Genomic DNA, 24,858 nt, shown 5'->3' with positions numbered 1-24,858 from the left:
TTGGACTCTGTTTATATTCTACCCTGTAACTTATTTACTTGAAGGCTGAGGAACATTTTATAGAAGAGCTTTGCTCTCTCTCTGTCTTGTAAATTCATAAACCTTTTTCTGTATTGAAGATATAGGGGGAGAAAAGGGTGAGTTTCAGCAAGAGGTTAATAATAATACTAATAATAACTGGAACTCTGCCAAAGTAATCAAGGTGGCCAGAGTTGAATTTTGGTGGAATCAGTTTCAAACTCCAAGTGGAAGCACATTATAGACTTCTTTTTTAATAGTATCAAAACATACTCAGTTATCTTAGTCTACATGTGCATTGACTATCTAGTTTGTGGCAAATATTTACATGATGCTGAGCTTCTGTCTTAGCTGTTTCCTTTCTTCAAAGGGGAGTAAGGTAGATTGTCTCCAATGTACCCCCCTACATTGCTTTTCATAAATTATGGAAGTTAGCTTCTAAAATGCTGTTTATTTCAAAAGTTTTTAGAGGCTATTGACTAACAATCTTGAATGAAAAATCGTGGAAACGATTTCTAAAAGGAACTGAAGCCTCCTAGGAAAGCCTAGGAAATGCTTATGCCCTGTGAAGGTTGCAGTGTGACCGACTGGCTGCTGACAAGGCCACGTGAAGGCTCCTGTGTGAGGTGCTGCCATTGCCCCTGAGTGCAAGTTTCTCTTTAACTCTCTGTTGTAAGGCATCTGTCTGCATCTTGAGGCACTGGACAGTAATGACAGATAGAGAGGTTTGTAACTTAGCAAATGAGGTTGTTGCTAAAGTAAATATTTTAAATTTGTTATTTCCATCGTAGATTCCCAAATTTGTGTTGACTATTTCTAGCAGTTGTTGGGGAAAAAAAAGATACCTGCGTTGCTGTTACAGCATTACTTGTGTGTTAACAGGTATCTTTTTCTCCCCTGATTGTTACTATCCAAGTTGTGAAACAGTAGTAAAGGCCTGCAGTGCTTTTCCCTCTTTACCATCTTATGATTTTTTTTTCAGTTAATCACTTTAAATTTGGAGTCTTTGGAATATGGGTGGTGTAGAACAGTCCCACTTTCAGAAAGATGAGGCCTGATTTGCTGGCAAACACGTTGGATGCTGATATGTGGCATTCATATTTCTAGTGCAAGGGTGTCACTTGTGTGTATGGCTGTGCAAAATCAGCTCTGAATATGCAATTCTATTGATCAGCTGTCTGGGAAAACAGTCTAATAACTTTTAGCCTGTTGGACAGATTATGTAAACACATAACAGCATGTAACTAGCTGTCTAAAGATTTAGGTAAGGTAAACAGGTTGAAATAGAGATTTTGATTAAAGGCTTAGGTATCTGTTCAGTCAAATCTTGGATTTTTTTTAAATTATTGAGAAACATACTCTTTTATTTAATAGTATTTACATATATGAAGAGATAACCAAATAAATAAAAAATAATGCATAAGAGTATTTGTTTTGATTTTAAGATAGATTTTCTATGAAGTCTGAACATTATTTGCTAACATTTACCTGTGTTGAAATATGGACATTCAACACGTGGCCAGTTTTTACTCTCACGGAGTTACTGGTGGTATTGTGTACATCCTATTCTGGCCTATCTTTAGTACCTTTCTTCAGTCTAAGTTCTCAGACTTGAAAATCTGTTAATAATGCAGATGGCTGCATTAATTTGTTGTGGCACTCTTAACTTTGTGACTTGTGAAATATCACTGTAAATCAGTTTCCTAGCGCTGCCTGTGTGTTGTTTTGCACCAGTTGGATTCAGCTTGTGTGTCTTCCATCCTCTGGGGACTCTCTCATCAGACAGTAGTGCTGGAAAGAACAGAGAATGCAGAAAATGAATGAAAAGTTTTACAGCAGGCGTACGATGTTACTGTTGACTTAACACCTACCTTCTAAGAGTTAAATTGTATTTGCCTTGCCAGAGTAGTTAGTAGCAAAACTCAGGGATGTAGGTTGGGGGTTTTGGATGGGATTCTCTGTGTGTGTGTCCCAAGGGCATCAGTAAATAATATTAGTGGTGTCACAATTAGAAAGGAATAAAAGGTTGTTGGGTTACTGAAATACTGTTCTACAGCTTTCACCGAATTTAGATTGAGCCTGGCAAAAAGATGACACAAGAAGAACTGCTGAAACCAGAAGCTTTAAGCATAACAAAACCCAATAATAGAGACTTGCACTTAAGTTTGGCATGTTTCTTGTTGATTTCTGTGATTCTTGTGCCAAAGGAAAGAGTCCAGTTCGTACACAGTTCCCAGGAAGGAGATATGGATTTAGGGAGGCTCTGTATGGATCTGGTTAGTTTTCACAGTAATCTGCAGCCAAAGGTGCAAACACAGTTAATGTGTGAGTTTAAGGAGTTAAATCTATCATGAGTACTGCTGAGGAGGAACATGGTTTACATAGAAAACAGCGCTTTTTGAAATATTAAATGTACACTGTTTTGAAATACTGATGGAAACTCTTCCATGAAAGGGAGAGAATCCTGTGACCCCCAGAGGAGGGAGATGCACACAGACATTCACACTCTCCCATGCTGCTGAATTAGTTGGCACAGACTAGAGCAGACTTCTGCTTAATTGATATAAGGGTTCCCAGCATGTTTCCCAGGATTACAGAGGATACCATGAAATGAAATTATAACTACTTTAGAGAAGAAAATAGCTTAAAGCCATACATCTTTGCAACAGAAATTCCATAGTGAGTTTTTCGTGTGGAGTTTGTCAGCTTCTCGGGTCTTTCAGTCTCTTTTTTCAAAGAAGCAGAGTGCGTGAAGGTGGGACAAACCCCTTCTCCCAGGTGTGAGCTGACCAGAGGACAAGGAGCCACATTAAGGCTACTGTCAGCTTGTGATAACTTACCTTAGGTCTCCTTAGCTCTATTGGCTCAGGCCCTTGCATGTTATTAGCCATGGCAGCATGATTTCCACATGGGCTGCAGCATGAACTGAAAGAGCTGAGTGTAGTGTGAGCAGAGCAAGTCTGTGTACCTGCAGGAAAACCACTAGCCAGCCTGAATGCCTGACCTGGGGAAATTTGGTAAAATCCTAATCAATTGTGTTGTTTTTTCGTCATGTACTCTGAAGTGCTTAAATCAAATGCAGGGGTGGTGTTTGATTTGCTGTTGCATTACTTGATACAAATCTCCAAGTAAGTGAAACACCTTTGTTCACAGACTTCTGATTCCTGGTGGAACAAGAAGGAGGTGTGTGCGTGACTTCTTCATGTGTCTTCTTGTTACAGTGGTTGCATGTGGTTTGGATTTGGTGAATTCATGTACATTGAAACATAGGTTGCAGGTGAATTCACTATGTACATCGCGTGTAAAAAGGAGTTATTTGGGAAAAAGTCATAGACACAGATCTGCTTGGTTTCTGGAAAAGCCTCTTAGAGCAGCTCTCTGTCCTCGCTCTGTAGCTGCGTGTGTCGCTGTAAGGTGGAAGCGCAGGGATGTGACTCGAGTGCAGATCCTTTCCATGTCCCTGTCGGATGAGATCCACTGTCGCTCCCTGTCTCATCCTGAGTCATGCCACAGCACTGTCCTGGCAGTACCCTTGTGACAGCTTGTGCAGCTCTTGAAGCCAGTCAGCTGGGTTTTGTGGAAGTGAAATTACATATTATCCCACAGCCTCCTGTAGTAAGGAATGACTTCTTTTGGAGTGGTTAGGAGAGAGAAACACGTTTACTAGGGAATGAAGATGATGGACCAAAGGCAGATTGAGGAAACCTTTAAGAAATATATTGTGCCTGTTATACAACAGTATTGCTTGAGGTTGCAGAATTTTGGAATGGGGCCAACATTTCAGCATGTTTTGTTTAAACAGTTTAAGGAGGACTTCAGAGGCTGCTGATTTCTGCACGTGCAAGGAAACAGCATGTGGATGAATTCCTGTGAACTGCTCTGATTTCTCCGATTCATATCTTTGGTTTGGGACTTGGATACCTATTTACCTTGGAGTGGCTATATAAGGAGCAGAAGTTTGGCAGACTTTTTTTGGTAGATAGAGATGTCTATATTAAGTAATAGGAAGAGCATGTCATTCCTTCTTATGTGCTTGCTGATTCCCGAGAGCTGCTGTGTGCTTTATGTAGCAGTAGGCATTGAAGAAAGAGGATCTGTTCACTCTGAGTCTTTATTAGTATTATATTAAACCATATTGGGGTTGTAACTCATATTTTTTAATTGTCAAACTGTTACTACAAGGTCGGCTTTAAAAAAGCGTGAGACCATGTTATCAGTCCTAGGGAACACAAGTAGATGGAGATGTGTATCATGGGAGCACATTGTTGCTCTTTCTCCACTTCAGTATTTTCTGCTATCTCACTATGTTAGTTTGTTCCTGGGCAGTTTCTAGTCACTTATTTAAAATTGGAATATGAGGTCTGTTTTCCACTTTGGGAATTTGCAAAACTCTTAAATGTGGTTTTCAGAAGTCATGTTCATAACTTTACCATTAAAATAGGCAATAATGGAAATACATAATATTTTTGTTTTATTGACCTCATAATCTGAGGATTCTGAACAAATCTTTCAATATGCTGTATATGCTCCCAAAATAATGCATATACCAGAATTTAAGAGGTGATTGTTCCTTCAAAGCTTGTTGTTTATGTTGTGTGGGATGTAAAACAGTGGTTCCTACACTCTCTTTGCTGGATGTTGGAACCGGCAGCAGTAGGAGAATGCAGCCTAGAGCCAGCTTAGGTGTTGTGTTGAGGGATGTCTGTGCTGGTAGTGATATAGCAACATAACCAGTGAAAATCTTACACAATACATCTTATAAGCAAATAAATACCATTGCTGTTCTCAGTGAGCAGTTGGCATGCTAATTTATTATTTGAACATACTGGGAATTCTTAAATTATGAGCATTGTCTTTTTGAATTATCTTTTTTGGATGAACTACCAAAGAGTGCTCAAGATGTCAGTTGTGTTTGAGTATTGCTTTCTGTCCCTCTGCCTAGAAATTGGGGCTAAAGAATATAAGCAAGAAAAAGGGAGGAAAACTCGTGAACTGAACGTAGGCTTCAGTTATTTTTCCTAGGTGACACAGAACTGTAGAAGGAGCAATTTGAACTTTAATTATTTTGTAACTTTACTAACAACAGATAACACAGCAGGATTTTTTTCTGGGAATACTACAAATTTATGATATCAAAGCAAGAGATAGACATGAATTGAGGCAGCAGAACTCTTGTTCTTAAGTTTGTACAAAAACCTCTCCTACAGATCTCTAGAGCTGGTATAAATCTTTTCAACAACTTTGTGTTGGTGACCCTCATGTTTTGTATCATAGTCATGCAATCAATATTAGTGTTGCTGCATTCAGTACAGATCTTCTGATACTGCCTGTCCCTGGTGGTTGTCTTCCTGACCCTTAAAGCCGTGTCACAAAATCTGTGTGAGACTGAGCCCCACATCCCATGAGCTGATTGTGTCCCTTGGCTGCCCCCAGGGCCGCCAAGCTCTGAGGGTGGGTCATGGGTGGGAGGCAGCTGTGCCAGGGCAGCTCTAGCTCAGCAGCTCGGTGTGAGGGTGAACTGGCTGCCTGACTGGGGCTGAGGATGTCTTATGCTGGTGCATCAACAACATCTGTTAATTTTCTTCCTCCCGTGGTGACAATTAAGATTATTTGGCAGCCCTCATTCCAGATCAGCCTCTCTGACAGTCTGATAATGTCCTCCATGGCGTGAGAGCTGCATCTGAATTATGCAAAAGCAATGTGCAGTAAAAGAGGCAAAATCTTGCTACAATTGCTCGAGAAGGCTTTCTGGTGTGGTCTGTGTCATGTAACCTTTTTTTTTTTTTTTGCATTGCATTTTTTAGGATTTTTGCTGGAAAACAATGGTAGCAGAGTGAGTGTCTGTGCACCTCCACTCTTCCATGTTGTTGATGTGATCTCTTATGGGAGAAGTAGCCAACATTATGTTGAAGATGTTGTTAGACAGCATGGAGGAAATAGTATTGTGATTCTGCAAGTAATAGGATGTAACAGTAGACAGATGCAAACATTAAAGTCCTCTAGGAACTTCCAAATCAGAGAAATGAGGGTAACATTATATGATAAATGAGAGGTGTGTAGCTGAGTAGCAACATTGGCTCATTTATCTTCACTCGTTGTGGATTTGTTTCCAGTTATATTAAAGTACAGCCATTAAAAGTATCACGTGCTTTCTTACCATTACTTTGTTTCTGGATGCAGTAACACCTGAAAGAACTTGAATTAACCTGTTGCAAATAGCAAGCATAGATAAGCCCATCATATAATATCACATGGTAATTAGAGTAAGAATACAGCTAAAATACAGCATGCAGGAACATTGTGCTGTAGTCTGTGATGACTAAGGTGTTGGTCCTACTGTTATGTGTCATTGTGTAGTCTGAAGACTGCAAGTCCTTAATCAAAACTTGTTGACCTTGCCTGACCTCTTGATGTCGTGATTGATCTGAACTGAGAAAGTGTGATAATGTGACTTATTTTCTTAAGCTTTCTTACATCTCACTCTGTTCATTTTAGAACTATTCACTTCCGATTTTACTTCAGGAACAGCTGATAATTTCCTATATATTACAGAAAGTAATTGTTTTGTTGTGGTTTCAAGGGGTCTTTTTTGTTTGTTTTGTTTCAAGAGAGTTGTTATTCAAAGCATACTTCTTTATTTGCATCTGCATTCCTCCCCCTTCTGCCTCAGTAAGATTTTGACTTTAAAATAAATATGCATGTCATTTTTTAAAATGGTGTGAAGGAGTTGTGCCTTGCACATGACTTTATCTGTTATATATTCAGAGGCACTCCTGGTTGGCAAGCTTTCCACAGCTGCTGGTCAAAGTACTGAGTGTGGTGAAGGAACTATCTTGATCTGAATAATGGTCATGATTGCAAATCACAGTCTTGGGTCACAGTATAGAGTCAGGCTGAGAAAAATGAGGTCATGGTGGTTTATTTTATTTGATTTTTGTTTTGTTATATCACACTCTTCAGCTGGGTGATTCAACTCACATGTTTGAGGATCTTTTATATACTCAGCCTTCTGGTTGTGTTTTGGGCTCAGCATCTTATGCTCATTTGTCCATGGGGATTTTTCCTTGTAGTAGTCATACTTGGCAGGTAATCACATGAGAAAATTTTCATGTTGATTTTTGCCTTGAAGAACTAGTTTGTTACTGAGGAAAGCAACTTCCCTACATGTACCTCTGCTTCTGACATCAGGTGGAAAAGAAGTTGGCCTCATCAAGCTGTTAGATTTCTTTTTATGGGATAGTGTTTGAGATGAGGGAGAAGGGATAGTACTGTCCTGCTTTTATTGCTGTCTCATATTTGCATTATACATCAGCTGCAATCGTTTTTCTACCGAAGTCTGAACTAACCAGTGATCTTCTGAAGCTGCTCATGTTACAACCTGGACAAATGTGACAGGGCACATACAGGTGGTAAAATATAAAGTTTCAATGGCAGTCAGTAACAGTGTCAGCTCCTGGCATAACAGCACCTTGGAGCAAATGAAGAGAATAACTGTATTAACACACTTCCTCTCTTGTTTTTTCTGCAGTGTGGTATTTGCCTGTAGGCGTTAAGTCACTGAACATTATATGCTGGAATAGTTCAATTCAGCCTTTGCTCCTCTGAAGCAAACCTGCTTCAGGCATGCTGAAACGTGCTCTTTCAGTTGCTATTGATTTAGCAGTTTGTGAAGCTCACAGCGACCCTCTCATGCCTGTCTTATAGCTGATCCCCACTGCTGCATCTGCTACTCATTTTTTGGGCACACTAGACACTTTTACTTGATCTTCAAATTATTTTGTGTGGCTTCAGCGAGTCAGATGAATGCTGAGCGGGTTTTTGAGAGCTCTGCACAGCCTCTCGCTCTCCATTTCCTACTTTTGTCCATGCATAACATGTGGATGATGTGAAGAGGTGTGCCACGCCAGGGATGCCCCATCCTAGAGTGGGTTCCAGTGATCACCTTTGTGATACTAGGTCTGGGTTTGGCCATTACAAGTCTCTTTTTTTTCTGTTGTGCTGATTCTTTTGTCATTAAGTCCAAGCAGAACCCAGCAATTGAGGTAGTCATGTGAAATCTTTAATAAGTAATCTTTCAACATATATTGGTGTTTCTGGTACCTGTACATCCTGCCTTGCAAGGAGGAGTATCTGAGCACAAGAGAACAAACCAGAAGATGAACAAATAGTTTCTAATATATACCTTTAAGGGAGCATATTCCTGTATCATGAGTCCCAAAATGAATACTGAATTGTGTAATCTGAACATAGTTCACTGTACACACCCCTACTGTAAAGATAACAATTCATCCAAGCAAAAAGTTACCTGAAATGTTCCTTGTACCTTTGCCATATTATGTGTGATTGTTCCTCCTCCTTCTGCACCCAGTGCAGGTGCTTTTAAGCATTTGGAAGTGAGGGAGAACTACATCTGTGATTTTAGTTTTGCTTGGGTATGACAGCAGTGCATCTAAACTTGTTTCGGTACTGTGGCAGAGTGTCACTGAAGTGCAATAACAGGTAATAAATGGGTGATAAGCTTGTTCTGACCATGAAACAGGTAACTTGGAGTCACTGTCCATTTTGCTCGAGGAATATAAATTTAACCTACAAACTTAAAGCTTTGTGGTTTTAATTGTAATTGCTAGCTTCAGATCTTTTCTTAAGAAGTTTTGAGTGCTTCTAATATAGGAAATGTACCAAAGTAACTTGTGACTCACTTTTGTATTCCTTGAATGTTCCAAAGTGCTATGCAAAATTCCCTCCTCTAAAAAAAAAAAAAAAAAGGCCACCTAAAAAACTGTGAAGATTAGAAGATGCTGGAAAGTCTTGGGAATCTGCATTGACTTTCCAGATGGCATATTGACCCTTCAGATTCAATTTGAAAATGATCTTATTTTGGACGTGAAAAGTTATTAACGAACCACAACTCTGGCTAGTTATTTGACTTAATATTTTTATATTAAATTATTTTAAGTTTGATCTTGGGTTACTGAAGGAGAGGTGTTTGGAGTTTTACTCTGTTTTTGGTTCTTCTGCCTACTTAGCAGCTAAAAAGCAGGCTGGCTGCACAGATGGATGTAAGGAGGGTTTCTGGAGTTAGCACGGTGCACACTTGGTGTGTGTTCCTGAGCTGTGGGGCCAAGTGTGCCGGCAGCACTGGCTGGAACTCGGACCTCAAACAGCTTTTTGTCTTGGCTTTGAGGTGACAGCGTAAGCCTGGCATTACCATAGTGTGTTTTCTGTCTTGGGGACTGGTGTGTGCTTGTTTGAGATGGATGTTGGAAAGTGTAAATCAACTCTGATGGATGGAGACAGGAACTAATAATTACATTGCTCTTCTTCCTTTCATTTCACTAATCCTTCGAGTCAAATAATTTATCAAGTCATAAGTAAGAATATTTGCCAGGCAGAACCCTCTGTGTGTGTGGAAGTAAGGGACTCTGCTCAGCTCTGCTCTGTGTGAGAAAACCTGTGCAAGGCTTGCCAGACTTCGTGTTGGGTGACCCGCTTCGCACTCAGCTGTCCTGCCACGGCAAAGCTCCGTACTGCGGGATTTTAGCTCCCATCAGAGTCCTCAGGTGGAGACTTTTTTCCAAGCCCATGTTATCCACCAGAAGTGCTCATCAGCTTGCTGGGAGTGTGTTAGTCTCACCTCTGCCCAGATAACATGTGGTGCCAGTTACTGGCAGGTCGCAGATCGTTTGTTTATGTGATAATATTTACTACACCAACAAAATAGGAGCAGTGTACTACTGATGTATAAAGAACTGTGCTAGTGTGGCTTGTGGAGACAGACAGAAAGGTGTATTACCTGGCCTGCTGTTTCCTTCTGCTTTGGTTTAATAGTAACACCACTGGTGAGATTTGCAGAACTGATCTGATCTAATAAACCTTCCTTTTTTCTTTTTAACTCCCTGCTCTGAGCTGTTGTGCTGTCTCGGAAGGGGTCAGAGCTGCTCACAAGTGTTACACTAATTTAGTGTCTGTAGCTTTTGTTGGAGCTCTAACCCAAATGTTGCTGTGTTGTTGGGAAAGTTCAGCTAATACTAATTGAACTACTACTGATACTGATAGTTAATTTTACTTCTTGTTAAGCTCTTGTTTTAAAAAAATCCCAACTTATAAACTGTTGTTTGTTCTTTTCGAGTGAGAGCTTTTTAAGGAAGGGGAATTGGCAGGCTTAGGAATTACTAATTCCCCTCTGTAGGAAATAGATACCTTTAACTTGTCTGTGGTTCTCATTGTTTGGAAATTTACCTCAAGTTGTAATTACAGAAAGTCTGAAGTGCATGCTAATAGTTGCACTTTAAACTTTAAAGCTTTTAAAAATACACATCTCTATTTTAAATGAGGAGGTTGCAAACTCCATAGGTAGTGTTTGTAACTTTCAGCAGACTAACACTATTGCAATTGAGCTAAAGAAAAACTTGTGGCACCATTTTATAGGAGAAGTTAGAATTACTGGTGTGTTTCAAGATAATTAGATATTACAAGAATTGAAGTCTCTTTGTCATTATGAAATAAATCAGCTATTTCCCATTGCTGCTCTTCCCACTTTGTTTTTCCTGCACAAAACCTTTTTCTCCTGCTTCATCTTGTTGTTTTGTTAGTACTTTGTCTTTCAGCACAGTTGAAGTAGCCGTTTCTCTCTCTTTTTTTTTTTTTTTTTTTCCACTCTGTTAGCAAAATGCATCTTTGGCACCCCATTTCCTGGGAGAAGAGAAGCAGGAGACTCTCACAGCACTTGCTTACAGAGATAGGGGAAGGAGGGATGATATGTAGATACTTTCCAGGGAAGAAATAGAAGGTTATTCCCACACATGCAGTGATTCAGCTAGATTGTTTTTATGTACAGTGTGATTAAAAAAAAAAAAAAAAGTCAGTGGGAAGGGTATTTCTTGAAACAGTCTTTCCAGTTGGCATTTGATGTTTTTGCTGGAAATGCTGTAAAAATAAAGAGCAAGACTGAGCATGCATATGGCATAGGTTTAAAAACCAGTGGATCAGTTGCAGAGTTACACCTCAAATGGCTTATTGGTATCATCTGGTTTATAATTAAACTTCAGTAGAATTTTTCTCCCTCTTATAAGACAAATTTCTGTGGGAAAAATTCTAGTACATCTGAGTGTGTTTTAGGAAGGCAAGGCACACACTGAAATTTATAAACAGACAAAAAATGCTTGCTTCTACCTTGATAGGAAAAAAGATCTTTTACATTACTTCTTGACTAAAGAATGTGTTAGAGACTTTTAATTAGAAGTAACTTGGATCAGTTTTAAGAAGAGGGTATTCATCCGGATGGAAACAAAGGATCTATAAAATAAATAAAAAAACCTGAAAATATGGAGATAACAGTTTAAATAATTGAAAAGAACTTGCCACATTTCTTCTTTTTCCAGTATTTTAATGTCTCTGCTACACTATGGCTGTTTCCATAAAGCAGTACTACATTAGTGCCTTTTATGATGCAGTTAAACCTGTAAGTTAATGTAAAATCCAGAACGTAAATGAAAAAAAAAAAACATTAATTTGAGGGATCTGGGGGGAATGGGTATTGATTGGGAGGAAGAAAGAGGGGCTTTGTTATAGGCTTTCAAATACTTGCACAGGATAGAAATTGTGGGTCTTGTAATGTAAATTTAACGGCATCATTGTTTTTTTTTTCCTTCACAGCATTTGAAGAAATGTGCATAATCACTCCACCCTAATTTCTGGAAGTGAACAAACTAACTTCATGTTTTCAAACTCAGTATCAGGATAATCAGATTAATCCCCAAGGACATTAGTCCTGAAAACAGGATCAGGGTTCCTCAATCATTTACATATTTGTGGAAATTTTGCCCTCCCTCGGTCCTAAAAGGCAATTCTGTGAATTACTGAGCAGACAACAACTATTAGTTGGAAAGATCAAGATGTTCTTGAGTGACCCAACACTGAAAGCTACCCAGAGGTGGTCTGGGTGTAGAAATGCCAATAGAAGGTGTTTCTTCTGCTGGCCTCTTTCCTCACCTTGCAGTCTGGGTGGGAGTGATGGGTCCTCCTTGGGCTCCCCACTGTGCTTAGAAGTTGGCTGCTTTAGCTGAACCGATGGAGGTGGTGGGATTTAACTTGGCTAACTTTGCCCTGGATGGATTAGGGTGGGTTGTGTAATCCTGTTATAACAGACCCTGTCGCTGGGAAGCTGGGGGATGGTAACAAACACCTGGGCTATAAAGGACAGGGACAGATGTAAATCTCATTTGTGTCACTCTCTGCAAAGGGAAATTCTCCATTTGCATCTTCAGAAAGTGTTTGTATGGTAGATATCCTGATTTTCAGTGATGTTTAGTAATCATGAGGCAGTGGAATACCTGTTTTTTCTGCATTTTAGGTAAACTGTGAAAAGGTGGTCTGTGAAGCTTTAATTCAAATGAGTGAACTGAAGAAAAAGGTGTGATGTCAAAAACCCAAAGCTCCTTAAGCTTTCCTGCTTTTGTCAGGTTACTATTATGGGCATGTTTTGGGATGTTTCATTTTAAAGCTCCCATAGGGCATATGTGGCTCAAAATACAGTTACTATGTGACCTATAATATATTGATATGGTTTAGTAACTAAGGATGTAAAAAATGACTGTCAAAGTCTCGGAGGCTTTTGAAAATTATTTGCCTTATTGTGCACAATTTTACTTTCTTATAAGGACTGATGTGTCAGTCACCATGAAAGTTAACTGCCTATTAAATCACCTGCAGATGCAGTTAGGGTTTTTTTTTCAGTAGTTTAAGCAAGCAAATATTAAAAGGATTTGTCTGCTATAGGGGCCCAGGTGGTAGGGAGAGGACCTCGGCAGATGCTTCATGTTTACTGTTCCCTTCACTACTCTAATGTTTGGTTTTGCTTGAGTTTGTAGGTGGGAAAATAATTTGTGATCTTTACAGTGTTTGCTGTTGTTCCTGCTTCATTATTGAACACATGTGGATGGTAATAGTAATTTAGAAATTATATTATTAAGCTTATGAAAGATCAGTGTTGAAATTGAAAGGCAATTTGGGAAGCTGTTGGGTTCCCCAATACAGATGTGAGGAGGAGAGGGAAGGTTGGGCTCTCTGTGTCTTTGCTTTACCTTAGTATAATGTTCAAAACCACTTCAGGACCAAGTAGGGTCCAAGAGGAAAAACCTTTGTTTAAGTTTTGGCAGAATTTACCAGTACCATCTTTTTCTTAGTAAAATACTTTGTGAAGCTTCAAACTGAAGTTATTCTCTCTTTTCCAGCAATGCTAGCTTTCCTTTTGGGAGTGGAGGGATGTATGCAGTATTGATGCTTTCAGGAGATAGAATACCTCAGTTTCCTCCTTCACATTCTTCCCCAAAGACAATTATAGTCTTTGTTGCCTTTGATTTATCTTCTTTTCCTCCAGAGGAGACTTAAAATGATAGGGGCAACTAAATACTGTTCTGTTGAAATTATTAATCCGAAGAAAACTGAGATACAGAAGGCTTTTTTAGTGCTACAGGGGTACGTTGCAAATATCTTTTTCAAGTGTGGATATAAAATCATTAGACTCTTAAATCAGAAGTGAGTCATCCCAAAGCATAGAGTTTGGGAAGACAAAAGTCACCTGTGTGTTCATTCCTTACTTCTGCCCACCGTCCACAGAGTTTCTAAATAATTTAGATTTTCGTCATTCTGAAAATGAGGCTTCTTTCAGAGAATCCTACCAAAACCAAATTGTATTGTACAAGCCCTAGATGATTTTTTAAAAGTCTGGTTGATATCCATTATTTTAAATTATCTCACTGATGTTGCATATAGCCTTTCCTGTGCAAAGCAATATATACACCCAAGGCAGAGGAAGCTCTTTGGGATGGATGAGCAGAATTTTTAACAGTTGGAGCAGAAGCCATGGGTAACGCCCTGAAGAGAGAAATTAGAACATGCATGCCTGTATAATTTCTCCTGTGAAATGAAGAGTGAAGAAGAGCCAGAGGAGAGTAGAAGTGTAACACAAGTCCAGAATGACAAAAGCAGGAAATTTTTCCATTAAAACTAATTCTTGTTGTTAGTATAATATGGCATGTTGGCACACAAAGGCAGCACTTACCTGCTCTCCTGTGATCAAGCAAAACCAGTCAGAATCATCTTGATCTCACTGGCTGCTCTGCTGGGCAGGAGTGGGTTCTACTGCTCAGCTGCCCGGGGGAGACCGAGGGAATGGTCCCACTTGTGGCGGCTGCTGCTGTGGCTGCTGAGCCCTGGTTCAGTCGGGAGGCTTCCTCCAAGCTGCTGAACTCTGTGAGTGTGGTGGGCTGGTCATTTACTCTGCAGCAGGATCCTCTGCAGGGAAGTGAAACTTGTAGTATCTCCAGTTGGGTTTCACAGTGGTGTGCCTCCCGGTGTCACTCTTGGTTTCAGTCCTGGACTTGCAGCAGGAGAGAGTAATGCTGGTTTATGTGTCAGGTGGCTGAAGTGTACAATCAAATGTATGTTCTTGTCCACATCATCTCTCTGTGTGCTGTACATACAAAGCAGAAATGACATTTTGTTCGTACGTGATTATTTTTAATTGATTGGCAGGTGTGCAGTGAGATTCATACTCCAGAATAGCAACGTCTTGAGTATATGTAAACTAGTTTGAGATTCCTGAGTTGCACATCTAGAGCCCACAAGTTGTGCTACAAAGTAAAGTAAGGTGTGATCAAACTAAGAAAGTATGGTGTTCCATAATACTTGCACCTGCACGAAAGCTGCGGCTTTTCATCTAAATGGAAGTCTCCCACACAGTCTTGTGTTCCTTGTGGGGCTATTGAGTGTCGTTGCCATCAGAAGTCATTCTTGTGATTACAACTTCTGCAGCCATCATTTATTTTTTAATGATGCATCACTGTCAGATGAACATAACAGACACTATAATCCACTAAATTGAGTGGCTTCTGTTCTCTATAATTCTGTTCAGTCTGTGAATTTCTGATGGAATCAGCTTACCAGGCTTGAAAACAGGCTGTGATTCAGGTAGAACTTTGTTTTAAAGCTAGAAAAAGTCTAAGAGACAATTTTATTTTTCTTTTCCCCATGTGTTAAGGTTTCTGTAAGTAGAGGACAAAGACCCACTTGTTTACTCATATTTACTGTAATAAAAAAGCGAACTAATTCTCTTATGCATTGCAAAGAACTCTCTCCATGCATCCCAGTAGTTCTTGGATGTTGGTATTCTTCAGTGTGACTATAAAGCCAAATGAAATACCTTTCCATAGTGAAGTCAGGTTTACTACAGTGTAATTTCCTTCTAAAAGAAAGTTTGCTTTTGAGGACTTTTATCTGAAATAGCTAATGAATGTAATGGTATTAAATAATTAAATAATAAAATACTGTTATGATGCCAAAAAGAACATCTCAGTCTCTTTGATCTTCACTTCTGCTAAAGATAGAAAATTTCACTAGAGACTTGTGTAAACAGACTCCATTAATCCAAACAAATTGTTTTGGAAAACAGCGACTATAATACATGTTAAGACAGTGAATAACCTTGAGTTTTAATTTTCAATACAGTGTGAGTTAACTCCACATTAATTGGAGTCACGCCTCTAAGTCATGTTGTACTGCTCTGAAATCCGCGTGTGGCTGCTTCTGTTTGTCTTGGCTTTAATTAATCATTCCCTTAGTTCTTGGCAGCAGCCATTATAGGGCAGGGAAATACTGTTCCAGGTGTAGTGTTGAGCCTCTGTAGCCCCTGCCTGCCTCCTGCATAGCGAGGCTCTGTGCAGCACAGGCGGTCCTGTCAGCATGCAGTCCTGCAGCAGATGAAACACAGATATGTCTGTACTATTTCCAACTGGTGTGCTGATGGGAACTGTCTCTAGTAGTCTTTAAGCCTTTCTTCTATCACTGAAAAAGTTCAGATTTCATTTTTTCTGCATCTGCAGTGTTTAGTAACATTCCGTTCATGTGTAATGTAAATTGCTGTGTGTTTGCGTGTAGCTTGATTTTTGTTTTCCCACAAAGCTTTTCATGACTACCTAAGAATAAGAAGGATCCCATTTGAAGAGATGCAGACATCTGTTATTTATGTTGAGAAAAAGAAATACATCTGGTTCTGACAATACATTACTTTATGTCCCTCTTAAGAATTCACCAGTGGATATAACTGTCTCAATTAAGAGTGTCAGTGGAGTTAATACAGAGCAGTACCCTGAGAACTGCAGTGTCTGTATGGCTTGGCTCTCTGTGCACTTTGGGGACATCATTTCTGATTGCCTTGTTCTTTCAAAGTTCCCTGATGGGACAGGGGAACAATTAACTCCTGTAAAGCAGAAGCCCAAGAGCAGCTGGGCCCACTAATGATGGGCAGTATGGATTTGTGCTGTACCATACATGAATTTCTCCCCAGGGATAGTCCCTTGGTGTCATCCCAGCATGTCTCGTGCCATTCAGTGTCCTCAGACAACATGGTGTCACTCCTCAGGGCTCACAGTGCACGCATGCATTCAATCCTTACTAAAAACACTGCTCTGGGGCAAATCATGTGCCTTGTGGATGTAACCAGTCTGTTCCAGCTAGTCCAGAGGAGAAGAGGCAGAAGTGGGGCTGTGTTCCTTGATCAATTCCCCAGTGTGTAGCCCAAAAAGACAGATCTGACTCCCAGGTCTTCCTGTAAGCTGGTTCTCCAAATTTCAGTTGAAAAATAATTTGTATTTTCAAGAGTTTAATTATTGGTTTTTTGACTGTTTTCCTTTTTGCTTCTGGTTTTGAATGCTAGCTTAATGGTCAAGCATGTGGAAACTAAATTTAATTCAGTACGTGTGACTGGCAGTGAGGACAGAGAGTGAACTTGGTTGTTGGAGTGCTCAAATTGTCCTTTATCACATATTTCTCACCTGAATCCAGTTCTTGCACTGGGAAAATAGCTGTAAGAAAGTTTAAATGCCAGCATGTGGAATAGCAGTGAAGAGTAGAAGAAGAGATGGCTGAAAAGCTGAAGGCAGAGTAGTCAGTGTGGTGTAAGGGATTGCAGTGGAGTGTGCATGTTAACTCTGGGGTGTAAGTTTCCAAGGAAAAGCAAGAAAGCAGCTGTGGAAGGAGGTAAGAAACTTCCTCTGTCAGAGGAGTTCTTCTCTTTGCCTTGTCTGTAGAGAGCTGTCGTGGTGGCCACCACAAGTTGCCAGGCTATCGTGACTATTTCCCTGACTGGGAGAGGAGTTTGTGGGGAGAGAAGTTTGTGTTGTTCATAACTCTGCAGTATTGAAGGACTTAATGGAGCTGGTTTGAGTTCTTTCCCTATCCTGACTCTGTTAAATACAACTATCAGATATTTTAATCAGTTTTGTTGGCACCTGTATACAACTTCAAATTATTAACAGTTGATTTATTTAGGTGTGTGTGCAGTGGGGAAGTATTAGATTCCCTCTCTCAGCTAAGGGCTTGCTCTTAATAAATTGCTCTCTTCTGATGGTCCCTCAGAGCTTTAGAGAGATGCAGTTGTACTTGGTAACTAGAAACAGCACATTTTTAAAGATAACTAGCTATTACTATAGTGGTCATTGCAAGAAACAAATGAAATTAATGCAGTTACTCTGTGGCTGGAATTATCTTATTAGTCAAGATGATGATGTGTTTATGGTACTACAGAAGCACAGAAATTTGTAGCACTGTATGAAGACATTTTTATTTTAGCTCTTATCACAGGCAAGCTAAACATAACTTACTGATTGTGAGAAGCACATGTAATAGAGTAAGCTATATATGGGTTAACTGTCTGTCAGTCACTTATTCTTCTGAGCCACCGCTGCTGCATGTGTGTACTACTTATTTTCTGGGGCTGTATGAGTTTATGCGAGTTCTGTGAGCAGTAAAAGAAGCAGTTTTTCCAGCTCTAGTACTGGCACAATTACTGACAACTTTTGCAAGCGTGGTACTGAATACAGACTGCTGCCTGAAGCTCCCTGGCTGGTGCCAAGGGGCTGACTAGGAAGTGTTGGCTAAAAACCTCCTGTTTAAATTTTTGTGAAGTGTGTACTCAGAGCTTACAGCTGCGTTCGTAGCTGAGGACTGAACCATTTCTGCATTACGCTGGCATTAAAATAGAGTGTGACTTTCCATGTGAATTGGAGGCACTTGGATTTAGATTTGCTTCCATGCTTTTAGCAAATGAAGTGCAATATTGACCTGTTGGCATGAGACGCTAACGTGAAACGAAATGCTAAGAAGTGTTGTGAATGTGGATTTTTTTTTTTTTAAATTACATGCTGCTCTAAAACTGCCCCTTGAGGGAACTGGGAACTAGGAGCTTAAAAAGCATATTTGATTAGAGTAGTTGGTATTTCATTCGCCTGTGGGTTTTTTCCTGACTTTTTGTTCTTTTTTTCTTTTCTTTCTTAGTCTTCATGAAGAAATCATTGACTTTTATAAGTATATGTCTCCCAGACCTGAAGAAGAGAGAATGCGGATGGAAGTGGTGACCAGAATAGAAAACGTTATCAAAGAGCTCTGGCCTAATGCAGATGTGAGTAGGATGCTGTTTTATTTGTTAATTTATAAAAGCAACATTTTGTGCCCGTTTACTTCCTGAAATATTGAAATACTGAAAATACTGTTTATTTTTCCATGTTAAAAAAAAACAAAAACCACAAAAAGATTCTGGTCAAATGAGAGAGCTGATCTTTCTTTCTAGAATAATACAGGTTAACATTTTCTATGACACATAGGACCAAAGACAAGTTAGTCCTGCTGTAGTCACAGAAAGGATGTGGGGTGTGGCAACATTCTGTCTCATGAATATTTATTTACTAAGATTAATGGAAACATATCAGGCATCCATGCATGTATTTTATTAAAAAAAAAAAATCTTCTGAAATTCTTGTCTTCACTAGTAGCAGGGCTTCTAGTCCAAAGACCCTGCAGTCTTAAATAAATCTGTTAAGGTGGAACACCAGCAGTGCCCTTACACAGACCATGGTATATTTAATGGGCAATTAAATTAAATTGGCATATCTTACAAATTTAAAAAAACCCAGGAGTTTCAGTATAGGAAGAAAAAAATCTGTAGATCTGTGTATTGAGCTTACAATCTGTAACACCTCTTCCCACTCAAGATGGGGTTTTGGTAGCATTTACTCATTTGAAACAAGAGTTTCTCCTGTGCAGAGCTAAGCATTTTTTGCTAAGGTTGGATTGAAGAGAAGACAGAGAAGTTACTTTTACAAGTCAATATGATTTTATGGGGACACAGTTGGATTTCTGGCATAATTGAATCTAGGTTAATTGTATTCCTCTAACTAATATGGTGTTCATTTCCAGAATGCACATTTGTAGCTGTAGTCATCTATTTGTAGATAACAGTAGCTGAAAATAAGGGCTTGGGAGTCAGAATAGCAAGCCAAATTCAGACAGCAGAATCTCTAGTATAAGGAATGCTCTTTGATCCTGCCACAGTAAAAGATAATGTTTTGACATGAGTGACTTAAATTCCCAGTTCATTTCAAGTCTTCTTAAACTGTTTTTTTTTGGAATGTGTTTTTAGAAATTGGCAGAATATGACAGAATATGAATTCTGTATAAGCTCTATGTATCTGATGTGTGGTTTTGTGTGTGAAATATACTCACATTGTCAAGGTGATTGTTGCTATAGACAATGTATCAGTAACGTTATCATATGGAAGGAGCACTCCCCATTCAGGGATAGCTGCCTTTGCTCAGTTGGAGGGAATTGGTGGAGTCATTACTACCTGCATCTGGGAATTTTGAGCACAACCTTTTGAGCACAAAGCTTTCCATGGAAACTGTGTAAGAGACTTTAGCATGTGTCACAGGTGTTGTACAGCTCTCCTTAATCCAGTGAAACAGTGAGGCACACCCTAATCAAGACTGGGAGCAGTGAACTGCCAGTCTGACAGGCAATAATATAGGACACAGTGTGGGTATGAAACCGTGCATGCTGTGATACACCCTGTCAGTGCCTTTTAGGAGGGGATTTCACCAAAATCACCAGTTGCCTCAGCCTAGAGAAGATGACACTATTTCTTAGGCAAGTTTGTGTGCTGCAGACTTAACTAGTGCAATGGGATATGTGGATTTATGACCAGGGGATCTCTCTTTGTTACCACCCACACTTTGAATGGGGTATAAGACTTACTGCTTACAGAGATACTGTTTGTAGGACAAGCTTGATCTGTCAAAGTTAAGTCTTTTGTATTAAAAATAATTTTTTACATATATATATATATTTTAGACCTTGAGAAAAGTCTTTCTTAAAGCTACTGAAAGTTTTTTGTGGCCACAATGTATTTAAGAAGGGGAAGCAGTTTACAAGCCTTACCACAGGAGACAGCTGACCACTGCGCTGAGCTGTAACGTGACCAAGAGGAAGCACACACTGTAGTTGGAAACTGAAGTTCACTTTTCAATTAGTGCCAGTTAGAACTGCCAGGACTGTCTTTCTCTGCTGTGCTTGAAAATGCTAGAGAGCGAGAGTGTGCCAGTTCCGTTTTCTCAAGTCAGTAACTGTTCTTCAAAGCCCAACTGCATTTTGTCTGCAGTTGTTATGTCGAGGAGGAATTCTCCTTTTGTATATCCTTCCATTTTCTGGAGGCTAGAAGGGAACTGAACAGTGACAACAGACCACTGGGTTATAATCTGGAAATTTCTGTGTTGTTATTTTTCTAACACTTGCTTTATCAGATCAGCTTGGGAACTGAACTGCTGAACTCAACTGTGCTCAACTTTGACAGTCTCTTGTAATTTTTCAGTCCTTTGAGTTAATCACTAACCTTTTGGCAATCTGTGTTGGTTTAGCTACTTCTAAGATTCAGGTTTTGAGTACATGCTCTGAGAAGGTGGAGTGTTATCTGGTCCAATGTCCTCAGCTTTAGCTGTGGGTAAAGTGATGAGTTAATGTTTAAGCTGTTCATTTTGAGTCATAGATGCAGCCAAAACAGCTAAAATAAACTTGTAAGTTAAACATACACATTTAGTTTGTAGTTTCTCACTAAGCACATAGGTGAGACATAGTCATTGAAAAGCAGATACCAAGAAAAGGGAAATCAGGTTTCATGAATCTAAATGTACAGAGAACATGTGGAATGTACCTGAGCACATACCTTTTTTTTTTTCCCCCCTTTCCTGTTCCATTTAGGAAAAGGCTGAAAAAGCAGATGGAGGGGGGTAAAACTAGGTACCCTAAACTGTTACTTTATTTATAGAAGTTAGCAATTGTGTCATTTGCTCTCTTACTCAAGGGAATGTGCTTAGAAGGAAACATTCCTAGTAAGTGAGAAATGTTCTTGGCATCAGCAAGGCTCTGACCATAAGAAACGCTTTAATTACGCTGAAACCAAACATCCCAAAACCTTAAAAGAAAACATTTTAAGACAAAGATTTTTGACCAGTTGAATATGCAAATTTGACTGTTGAACAAATAAGTACTTAGACAGTGGAATTTAGGATACATTTCCCAGAGCGTCTGCGTGACCTCACAGATCTGAAAAGAGGTAACGTTGCATACTTCATGCCCTTCAGTTATGAAAATACTGTGATGGAATGAAAGCAAAAAGATGAATTCTGTTTAGTTCAACAAACCTCAGAAATTCTACTTAATGACGTAGAAGGATGGGAAATTAAATCGGCTATGGATAGATTTTTTCGTTTTGTTTTGACAGAGGTGTTTTGGTACCAAGGATTTACCAAGCTTTTGTGGTTTTCCAAGTTGTGTTGTGCGTAGTGAGCACGTATTTGGGCACATATTCTAATTAAAGCTCCTTTGAGAGCTTTGGAATTTAATATGAACAAGCTCACAGAAATGTGGGAGAAATAGTAACAATAACACAGAGGAGTAGTAGTCACTACAGTACTGTGAAGTCTGAAGTTACCTTATGAGTGCAGATACCTACCTCTGTCCATGTAGAATAAAAATATGATCAGCAGTGTTGGCACACCACAAAAACTAATGCTCACATCTCAAGCCATAATAGAGTCCTGTATTTGGGATGTTTTAAATGTGTGCATGGCTACAGAGCTTTGGGAGTTTAAATTCCAAATTGATAATAAATCAAAATCCTTTACAATCTGTGTTCTGATTTCACCATTCTTCCTCTTTTATCTTTCCAGATTTTGTGAGAGAGAGGTTGAAGTGTGGGTGTGGGTTTCTTTTAGAATTGTTCAATGTTTCTCATACTCTGAATTATTGTACAAGAGCAGATGTTGTCTCATTCCTTTCAGTAAAGGTCATATATGTTGTATCAGTAAGTTTATGAATACTTTCAGGGTTGTTTATTCAATAAAGGCTCTCTTTGCTGTTCAGCTGAACACACTGTTTTGTTTGATAATGTGAAAGCACATTTAGTTTTTTTTGAACCCATCAGTGGTCATTTTATTGTGCAAAAGCAGTTTTCTGATGTTTTTGGTGGCCAAATAAATCCTGGTTTGACTGAACCCCATTTCATAGAGGGTGCTTTTAATATTGTTCTGGATTAAAAATAGTGATAATTATTATTACAGTCTTAGCTTTGTGATGCCTTGTGGTGCTTTTTTTAAGATCTAGTGCAATATTGATGCTTATTCAGTGGCATCTCTTGCAGTCTTTGCTGGTTTGAAAAGCTATGAACTTTCAACATTAAGTTGTGTATGTACTTTTTATTGGGCATGGGATGAGGGGGTAAAAAGATGAAGTGATAATAAAGAAGAAGCATCAAACTGCTTCTTAGTCTGCTGAATTATTAAGACACTCGCAAAACATCATCTCTTCCTGTTTCCCCCTTTTTCTTATCCTGAAGGGGGAAAACCATAAAAAGTGGGTCACTTGACATCCAAATAGGTGGCAATCAAGCTAGTGTATGAGACTCATTAAAGCAGAATACTCAAGTCTGTATAAGGTGGCTCCAGGAAACACATCAGAAGACTGTCTGGTTGAAAATTAGTCCAAATGTGTAGATATTTTTACTTTGAAGTCTCACCAGCCCCCCTTTGAGACTCAGCGCATGAGTCCGACCTCCTGCAAGGCTTCCCTAAGTAATGAGAGCGAGGTTTTGGACAGCTTACAGTGAAAACCTGATGATTTACACCTTCAGTGATAGTAAAAATCCAGCATAATAAAATAATTCTGTGGGATGCAAAGCTTGACGAAACTTTGTTGTTTAAGCAGAAATAAACAGCGTTATGCTACTTGCTTTGTAATTCAGAAAAAAAAGGGTCATGATATAATTTTTTTTAAGTATACAAAGCAATGGGAATACATCAAACTTAAACTTAGAAAATGCTTAAAACCAGAAGGGTATACTTTGAGATATGAAAGCAAAAACCAAATTGAGCTGTTGCTGGTTTTTTAAAATGTTCTGTCATCCTTAAGTGTTTCGAAATCTTGTGGTTTCTGGGTTTTTGCCAAATTTGGTCATGAAGACAGTTTTTTGCATTAAAAAGGAGGTTTTTTTTAACAGAAAAGTCAAAGTTATTAGAGTTTCATGGGTAATAACAATGAAAATCAGCCCTTTATGATACACTGAAGATATGAATGCTTTAACAGGAGCATTCAGAGTGCCTGTCAGCAGTACCAGAATCTACCAATGGAGGGTAGCAATAGCCAGCCCTTGCAAGCAGCTTAATAGAACTTGTTTGTCTTCTGAAGCCTTAAAATTTGTTTTCATATATATCTTGTTCTTGTATTTCAGGTGCAGATATTTGGAAGTTTTAAAACTGGTTTATATTTGCCTACAAGGTTAGTAATTTTTTCAGTGTAAATTCTGTGCAAGAAAGAAAAGATGACTTGTTGAAACTTTACCCCTGGGGTGATTTATCTGCTCTCCCAGTGTCTGTGTTACTTGTGTTACTTGATACTTGTTACATTAAGAAAGTGTTAAGATACTAGTTTTCTGCAAAGTGTACAGGATTACAGCAAATAATATTAGCTGTAACTCGTCTATATAGATTTTGCATGTATCAGTAAAAGGATCTGAATTACCATGTGCTCAAAAAAGCCTTATGTTGTGATTTGGCTTCGTTAATAACAAAAGAAGAGATTGGCTTTAAAAGAAAAGCTAAATTTTGTCTCCAGATAGCTAAATTGAAACCTTTAACATTACCTTGTTAGTGTTAGCACTGAAGAGAAAAGATTACATACAGAATGGGCTTTTTCCTTTCAGTCTTCTTTTGTGAAACCTGTACAACAGTCAACATCTACCTTTTCCAAATTTATTTTGGAGATTATTTTAGTTTTCATAAAGAAAAATCATTACTCAGGGACAAGGGTATCTTCTGTGTAGAAATTGTAAGTATTTTTAACAATTAAATAGAAATGAAAGGCTTAAGTGGCTGCAGGGTACAAATGCATTTAAATTGCATAATTCCGAGGATAGCACTTGAACAGAGTTCTGTACTTCAGGAATATGAGGACATCTAATACTGACTGCAGGTGATGAATACCCTTGTCATTATTTCATCTCTTTTTGTAAAAGAAGGGACCTGACAGATGCTTTAGCATCTGCTTTAGTCTTAGGAGTTGCAGAGAAGTTGAATTGCTCAGTGTCTGTTTGAAAAGCCAGAAGTTAGATGTATAAATACTCACTGTTTTCACATTTGCCCTCATTCTTGGCCTTTTTTTTTTCAATGATTTCAAATAGGCTTAATAAAATTTGATGCTGGTAATGCACTTGACTGATAGTTTTTTTACTATGCTTGATTGTTTTGAAAGTGATGTAACAAAAATGCTCTGCTGTTGTCTGTTTGGTTTCATATACTGCCTTGCTTCGGTATTTGTTTCAGCTGAGGTTTTGGGGGGAGAGCAAATGCAGATACTTCAAATACAGTACATAAACTCACAAACAAACCTTCCTGTGGCTGTGCTTACCAGACTTTCAAAATAACCTGCATTTGTGTTGGTTATTAATTCACTGTTGCCTT

General features: G+C 38.9%; 1 protein-coding gene across 1 annotated transcript in view; it reads left to right on the top strand.

The window, feature by feature from the left end:
• TENT4B (terminal nucleotidyltransferase 4B) overlaps window positions 1-24,858 on the top strand; it is a 39,166-nt gene that overhangs the window by 2,110 nt on the left and 12,198 nt on the right. The window contains 2 exon segments of the mRNA XM_050311228.1: window positions 18,352-18,475; window positions 23,631-23,677. Of these exon segments, the coding sequence (XP_050167185.1) occupies window positions 18,352-18,475; window positions 23,631-23,677 (171 nt within the window).

This window comes from Myiozetetes cayanensis, unplaced genomic scaffold (genome assembly GCF_022539395.1).
Source record: "Myiozetetes cayanensis isolate MyiCay16 unplaced genomic scaffold, myiCay2020 scf16, whole genome shotgun sequence".
NCBI classification, from domain to species: Eukaryota; Metazoa; Chordata; class Aves; order Passeriformes; family Tyrannidae; genus Myiozetetes; species Myiozetetes cayanensis.
This window is presented reverse-complemented; position numbering and strand designations above follow the sequence as displayed.